Source organism: Athalia rosae, chromosome 1 (genome assembly GCF_917208135.1).
Source record: "Athalia rosae chromosome 1, iyAthRosa1.1, whole genome shotgun sequence".
Lineage (NCBI taxonomy): Eukaryota > Metazoa > Arthropoda > Insecta > Hymenoptera > Athaliidae > Athalia > Athalia rosae.
Genome location: NC_064026.1, coordinates 16,040,144 through 16,048,372, shown reverse-complemented (window position 1 = coordinate 16,048,372; position 8,229 = coordinate 16,040,144). Strand labels below are relative to the sequence as shown.

Below are 8,229 nucleotides of genomic sequence, written 5' to 3'. Positions count from 1 at the left end.
TACTTCGCATCGAGCACGTACGCGCTGTGCTAACTGCACTGTTTTGCCAAACGTTCTTGCTACCGTATAACACGCCACGTTTTATATTTACGAATTACGAAAGCTGTAGGGATGGATACCGAAGATCCGAGCTCCGTAAATGGCGAGCTAAGTGCGAATAATCGGTCGACTCGAAAGGCAAATTTCTAGGAATTCAATCGCTCAGTCACGATTGGTATCGGTCACGTTTATACTTCATCTACCATGAAGGAGGGATTATTTGGAAATTTTTGTTAGAAACATTTCTTGTAAATCTATCGATTCAATTTTAGTTGATACAATTTTTCATCTACTGTAATATCAACATTTATTCCCAAAATTGAAATTCATCTGCTTCAAGTTTTTACAAATCCCAAAAAAGGAAATGACCTCTTATTAGCCGAAAAGTACTTGATAAAATATATATGTAGGTTCGGGTACGGCGGGTCAAACGAGAGATATTTTCACTCGATGATTAAAATCTTGGCAAAAATTTTCAACTCGTTAGCGAAGATTGGTCAACGGTTAAACGTTCTATAAACTGCCGCCAGCTTGTGAAGATTATTTGTTAAACAGATGGTACGGTGAGTATAATACTTATAAACATCATTATATAAACAACCAGGTGTATCTGTTACAGCACCCAGTGCGTTCAAAACATTTTAGTCCCGCTTACTAACCGAATCACTTAGTACCGCGTTGGGCTCTCTGAAGGACATGCATTACTTGAGATATTTAAGACTGTAAAGCCTTTTAAACCCACGTAAAAATAGAAGAGGATGATTTTTTGTTGGCGCGTGGAGTGCTGATATTATTATTGAGATATTATATTATTTCAATAATATATTTAAATCTTATACAATATTTATAATTGTGTACCCTTCTTATACAATAAGGTCATAATTATTCAATATTTTGGCGTGAAATAAAATTCCACAAGTAATTGATTCGTTTCTATTAATACTTCAAAATGCTTATTGAAGGGAATGACTGAGATGAGAGTTGTTCGGAATTTCCTCAGAGCTGAAAAACAGATTAAAGATTAGCAGGAGCTCGCAAAATTCTCATTTTGGATGGGTTAGTCCTCTCCCAGCAAATCATCGTCCAGATTTACATCCTGAAACAAGCAAAAAATATTTACTTAATTGAGACTAATTCAGGATTAGGGAAAAATTAAAAAACTGAAGAGAAGAAAGTTGTTTATTTAGGGGTGCTTTAAAGTGCACCGTGAAAATTGAAAGCAGTTAATTATAGCCGTAACAGGTAACTGATACAAACGAGGGTAAAGGTGCACCCCTGACTTTCTTCGTCTGGTTTACTGTTTACTCACCAGCAGTCACGCTGTATTTTGTTTACGGCCTTGTTTCCATAACAACCCACCCTGAAGGCAGAAAAACCCCCTACCTTTGCTAGCCTATGTTTTGTCACGCTCTGCTCCATGCTATTATACCGAGGTTCCTCGTTACGCACGAGTCACATGACTGACGTGGTCCAATAAATCGAATAAAGCCGTGGAAGAATAATATTAAACCAACAGATTTTGCAAATCAAAACCACGTTCTGAATTGGAATATCCTCCACTTGATCCAGATCATCAAAGAATGATAAAATACTGGAGAGGAGTTACTTTTCACGTAGGGATATTAAATTGTTCAACAGACCTTTTGTACCAAACAATGCGCATGGTTGGTCAGAGCATACCTTTGAAATCTGCAGTCGATGTAGAAAAAAAGGACTTCCTTGATAGTTGACCCTACTCATGTTTTTGTTTTTTTTTTTTTTTTTTTTTATTATTATTTATTCTTGCCGGCTTGTTTCAGCTTTCATTGGTTTATTTGACGATACGACTTGCTCGCAGCTTTGCAGCTGGTCTCTCGTGTAAGCTCTTGTATACCTGATTCTCTCCTGGTCAGTATACTCTGTTTTGGTAATTCTATACCCTTCTAGCGTTACGGCTACGTATAACAGCATTAACGGCACTAAAGCGTCGTCTAATTGCAGGCTTTTTCTCTTTCTTTTCTCTAATACCGCTCCGTACTGCGCGTTAGCTTACAGTTTCGCGCCTTATCCCGTCACTAATTCACTATATTATCATGACATTTACAACTCAAAACCAGTGCCCCAAGACAAATTGTTTCAGTCATGCGTTCACATTGGCCTCATGGCTGGCTGATTGTTGTGACAACCCTGTTTTGCGGAACTACTCGAAATGGTGAATTAATGGTTTGAAACTGATCAGCCTCATTTACAGGTCAATAATGAAGTTACTCTCTTTCAAGAAATCCAATATCACGAAATTCTCGTTCACATTCTCATGTATATGAGGCAACCGGTTAATGAAAGAGAAAAACCGTTGTTCAAGTTTCCAGCTTATACTTTAACAAGCTTTCAATTTAGCATTGAACTTACGGTAGTATCGATGTTTTCATCAAGCTCGAGGTCAAAGTCTATGTCATCTTCATCTTCTGTGGTCAGTGGTCTCGTGGTGCTTGATGGTTTTGAAGCTTTTTGAGATGCCATGGGTTGCGAGATGACGGAAGGTATGATCGGAACAGCTGAAGGTTTTGGCGTGGCTTGAGATGCAACTGTGGATGAAATTGGTTGGCTAATATCTAGATCTAATAGCCTGTCAGCTAAGAAATCAGCTGCAGCTGGCTGTACACTTTCGTCCGAAGCCCCTGGCAGTGGCTCCCCTCTATAAACGAACTTGCCAGCCTCTTCAGCAACTTGCATTTCCTCCAGTGGTTTGCGTGCAACATTTAACTAGAAACAAGAACAGTAATAAATAAGTGATGAAATCATGTGAGTCTCTTAAGGTAAGGTATTGTGAAACCGGTGTCACAGACTATTTGAAAGAGCAATCAAATTTTATTATATTGTTGAGTTTTTGTAACTTAGGATGTTGGGAGTATTAGCATCACGATGTTGCGGCAACAGAGACTCTGGGTGTTGTGTTATTTATTTTTAAGTATAGTAATATTTGTATAACACGTGATAATGGGGATCAACAAATGAGTTCAGTTGTTGAATGGTAGTGAGATATTTGTGGGTTAAAAAAGATATGCCTTGATACACAGGATAGTTCAATATAGGGCATTGTGATTTCTGGTTTTGATCAATAATAATAGAGCGAATAATCTCTACTTTCTATAACAAGCGTAACTTAGTGTTAACACTTTACAATGTGGTTATGAGTGACCATAAAAATATTATGTAACTCTGGAACACTGGATTGTTATTGTTATTACAGTTATGGCCAGAGATTGGAACTTGATTGGTTTAGGTAATGGATTAGTCTCGGCGAGATGATTTGCACTACATAAATACAATATCAGTTTATTGTTGCGCAATCACCATAAACCAGCTCACCCGGTTTACTCGTCGATATCTGTGATCGCTGATCGTTAAAGCCAAGATTCAGTATAAGGTCCAATCGCACCCCTAACTTTACACGTTTTCACAATTCATTATCAAAGACCTATTCGAATCGAACTTGGTGTGGATAATTCCTGATCGCAACATGAGATATCCTGAACAGCAGCTGACCCATAAAACTTGAGATTTTTCAAGTAGCAAAAGCTAATTGTCACACTGAAGGTATCTTTGATATTCTATCGATTTGAGACACTATTCCAGTGCTTGCTCTAAGAAAAAAACTAATTCAATGTTAATGGGTTATAATATTGAAGATTTCATGAAACCAATCAATATTGATGTAATAGTGTATAAAAAGAATCCGCATTATTCATTCATACACATTGAATAATCTTGCTTACTGAGATCTGGAGGTCATTTCTTGTGAAACAACACAAATTAGGACTTATCAATACTGTCTCGTTTGTTTTAGCTATTCATCTATGTAGTAACGATTGAAGTCACCTGTTGAGGGGTGAATTCACCAAATTGCAAATAGTGAATGGCTGCAATTCCGTCAAGGCTCAAAGTTAAATTGGCGTGACGCCTTAACTATCCTTGAAATATTAAAAACGTGGTGCTGTACAGGCGTACAAATAAATCATTATTTATAGCTAATATAATCTAAAATGTATTTGTTATAATTGGGTTAGGGTACGTGCGAGTTAACTTCAAGATAAATATGTTGTTACAACTTAATTGTCATTGGTATCAGCATGGTGACAGTGAATTATGTCCTGCAGTCACGCCCCTTGAATCGTTACAATGCTGGCTGCTTATGTGTACCTATTTTCTCACGCCATGCTATACAAGGTCTTCAACACTCTTAATACCCTTGTCTCTGATTGACTCTAATGTTATCAGTTTTAAGTTTTCTTTCAGGTCAAAATGCAAGTTATGTGATTTGAATGGCCCCATAATACTTGAATTTGAGAAGTGAGCTATACCAACAAAAACTTACCGTGACCGTTGGGTAAGCTGCAGCTGGGATAGTGTGTTTAGCTTCTTCTCTCAGGAACTGTTCGACCTTGAGAGCTTCCCGGAACCCCGGAAATAAATTTTCATACTGTTCTGGATCCGCTAGACTCTGTCCTGCTTTTTCGCTGACTGTAGAAAGTTTTTCACGCCATAATTTTACCACTGCTGATATTTTGCTTGGAGCATAAGCTCTCGCAAAGAACGCGGCCTCTGGAATCCTGTCGGTTTTTATCAGGATATCCAAACATTTATCGATATCTCCCAATAGGAAGTTAGACAAGAACGAAATATTGTTTTTTCCTGAATCATCGGCAGCTTCACCGAGTTTTCTGATCATTCCAGCATTACCGGTGCTCGTAGCAAGTAAAAGTAAACCACCAAAGTCTTGAGCATGATGAAGACATTCTTGAGCCAATCTCAATCGTCCCTTTTGTGTGGCGAGTGCTGCAAGCTGCCGCCATTTTTGCTGGCTACTTGCTTCCTTTGCCAATTCATGGGCTGTCCTCAGATCACCGAGTGCCAAAGCCAATTCAAACCTATGCTCTGGATCGGTGGAGACTGCTAATGCTTGTTCCTTGAAACCCTGTGGAAGAAGAAACCGTTTTTGAATATTTGCACCCTTTGGTTTAATCTTTCATTTTGGAGCCGCATGATGCAATTCAATGGACAGAAGGCTCACCTGTTTCTCCAAGAAATGTGCGACTCTGGTACGGTGCTCCTTAGGCACCGTTGGCAGGACTCTGTCTGCAGTTTCAAAGTCTTTTCTCATAACTGCGGTTTGATATTCAAGAACAGAGAGCAAGAGAGAATAGAAAACGACGGAGAGTTCTTTATCGCATAGATACAGCCTATTGTCACGTGGAACGTAACCCAGCAGGTACATCGGTCTGTCTAGATGTGAAATGGTGACGACTTCACCACCAACAAAGTAATTGATACGATTAACACTGTTAGTATAGATAAAACAGTCGCCAACCCAAAGACCAGTTTTCACGGCCTCACTCATTTCAGCAATCATCTGAAAGTAAGTAAAGAATATTGTAAACATCCGGGTCAAATACGAAACTACAACGAGTATCATACCAAAATAGTCATGATGTTGGAAAAAGTATAAGTTCACCTCAAAAGCATCTTCGATATCTTCGGTGTTTTCAGGAGAGTTATTAACTACATCAGCATGGAATTTGAGTATAAAGTATTGATCTGCAGTAGCCAGTGCGACAAGAGATGCATTTTCAGCCCAATATACGTGCGTTGGCTGGATGTCAATCCGGCGAATCAACTTCAGAGAATCCCAGTCGTAGAAGGAAAGCCCAGAGCCAGAAGATACTCCAAGCATAAATCCACCAAAGATACCTGAACAGAGGTACGAAGATTACAAATAACTTGAAGTGTACTAAACTTGAACTGTTCATAGAAAAGAATTTTCAAACGTTGTCAAACTTTTTTACAAATGTGGAATTTTAACACAGCTCAAACGGTTTAATCGTGAAAACATCCTCAGTGAGTGTTGATAACAATGGAGCAGTTGCTTAATTCATTGAGTATGGAAAAAACTTACCATCTGCTCCAAAATCAGGTTTGAAGCTCTTTCTTTCCTTGAAATTCTTGAACACTTTTACAGTACTAGTTCCTTCTCTGACAGCATACTGACTAGAATCAGCAGCCCACACGAATTCAGAAGCTTGTCCAAACGCTTTATTTCTTAAAGCCATTGAGGTGTAGATGATATATTCCCCATCCCCACACACGACTAAAAATCTTCCATTAGGATTATGCTGTATTGTTTGTGGATAAATTTCGCAGGCACCCATGTCCTTAACAGCAAGCGGTAGACGCTCTCCGTCTTGCGCATCCTCTCCGAGTGCCTTCAGATTTACTTGCTGTACCTCACTGTGTCTTGCCCAAACTATTTTTCCACCTAGAGAGTCCATTGAGACGGCAGGCTCTTCTCTACCTACTTTCACCATAACGCTACCTTCATCATACCCTAAAGCCACGTTGTTCGATCCACGCATACATGAGATTGTCCAAACTCTTTCAAACCCATAATTCAGAGAAGACTCTAGTCTGTAAGTTCCGGCATGCCAGATTCTGACTGTCCCATCCTCTGAACCTGTCAGAACAATCGGTAACTCGGGATGGAAGCATACAGCTGATATATTCTGAGTGTGGCCTTCCAGAGTTTGAACGCAAGTTTTATTTTGGTAATCCCATATTTTGACATATTTATCATCTGCTCCTGATATCAAATATGGCTTGTCACCACCATGATAATAATCCACGCAGTTAACTCCCTTCTCATGACCTTCAAGGGTAAAATTTGCGGTGGACGAACCCAGTTGCCAGACTTTTACGGTTCGATCCAGAGAAGCACTGGCAAATGTGTTGTTGTCTTTTGGGTTAAAAACAATTTGCATCACGTAGTGAGTATGACCTTCAAAAACTTGTTGGCAGAGCCACGACTTGTCCCAGTTCCATAATTTTATCAGCATATCATCTGCGAGGATGGCCAGAAGTAATAAGTGTTACGACTAGAAGTAGTTTTGCAAACTCATAAGGACGGGAGATAAAAATACTCACCGCTGCTAGTTAGAATAAAAGGTTGAGTAGGATGGACAGCGATGCATCTGACGTAATCGCTGTGTGCTTCAAATGAATGAACACGTTCTAAGGTATTGTAGTTGAAGACTCTGACTTGCATATCATCAGATCCAGTGACAACCCAATTTTTGCGTGGAACAAACTTTGCTGCCCTCACTGGCAGGTCGCATACTTCAAAAGTTTTAGCTAGCGTTTGGGTTTCATGATTCCAGATGTTCACGTTACCCTGGTACAATGAGCAGAGCATCCATGGCTCCGACGGGTGGAGATCTACACTTTTTACTCTGTCTGATCTCGACGTCAACTTACGTTTGATGTCCAGTCGCAGCGGCTGAAAATGAAAGGAATCATCAATTGATGGGCATTGAGATGGAACATTAAAATAAAGTACTTTTAATTACAATTCCGGTGAGTGGTTATGGAGTTGAGCAATTCTTAACAAATTCATGATTAGATAAATGTTGAACGACAAAATAGGGAAGGATTTTTTTGAATAATGTAATTGGACTTGCATATATTAGAGGATGATTCGAATAACTCATAATCCGAATCGGCCTACTGAAGAATTTTGACGTATGCAGTGCGTGGAACAGAATAGCTATGGGTTTGTTACGATATTCAGAAGGCATCGGCTGTTAGTTCAAGGATTTTATATACCGCATTTAAGAAACAATGAAAGTACGACTGAACTTACCATTTTTAACAATTAATCGTTTTATTCTATACTCGGAAATGATAATACGTCAGATGAAAGACACTTATTGTAAACCTAAACACGAAACCACTGCCATGAAGTTAAGACGTGGCTCGAACTGACATGGCGCATCGTGGAGCAGACGACAGGTTGACGAATAGAACTTCAGAATTTCATAAGTTCGTCACTTATGCGTGACAAGTGAACACATGAACAGCTCCAGCTTAGGAAGCAAACGGATTCTTCAATAATTCCTTCAGTACTTGGTACAGAATGCTCATGGCGCATTAATCACCGCGCGAAAGAAAATAAATGTCAGGCGCCTTCGTGGCCGATATACGGATCGATCCAAAGCAATCGAGACTTAAGGGTGCAGTACGCTATCGAAGCATATCGAAGTAGTACATGCGTACGATCGAGAGTCTCCACCATTTTTGGCGGGTGACTACACTCGCAAGTGAAAGCAAGCAACGCCGAACTGTTTTTAACGATTTCTACAAGTTGCAGAATATTTTGGAATA

The 8,229-nt window shown here is 39.5% G+C and overlaps 1 protein-coding gene across 1 annotated transcript; it reads right to left on the bottom strand.

Moving 5' to 3' along the window:
- Nucleotides 1–848: 848 nt before the first annotated feature.
- LOC105690629 (coatomer subunit beta') lies at nt 849–8,054 on the bottom strand. Its single transcript, XM_012408606.3, has 8 exons — nt 7,709–8,054; nt 6,994–7,345; nt 5,972–6,910; nt 5,531–5,766; nt 5,090–5,428; nt 4,394–4,993; nt 2,428–2,781; nt 849–1,135 (listed from the first exon to the last, which is right to left on the bottom strand). Exons 1-8 carry the CDS (start codon nt 7,709–7,711, stop codon nt 1,097–1,099), a joined length of 2,862 nt encoding a protein of 953 aa, XP_012264029.1. The 5' UTR covers nt 7,712–8,054; the 3' UTR covers nt 849–1,096.
- Nucleotides 8,055–8,229: the final 175 nt, after the last annotated feature.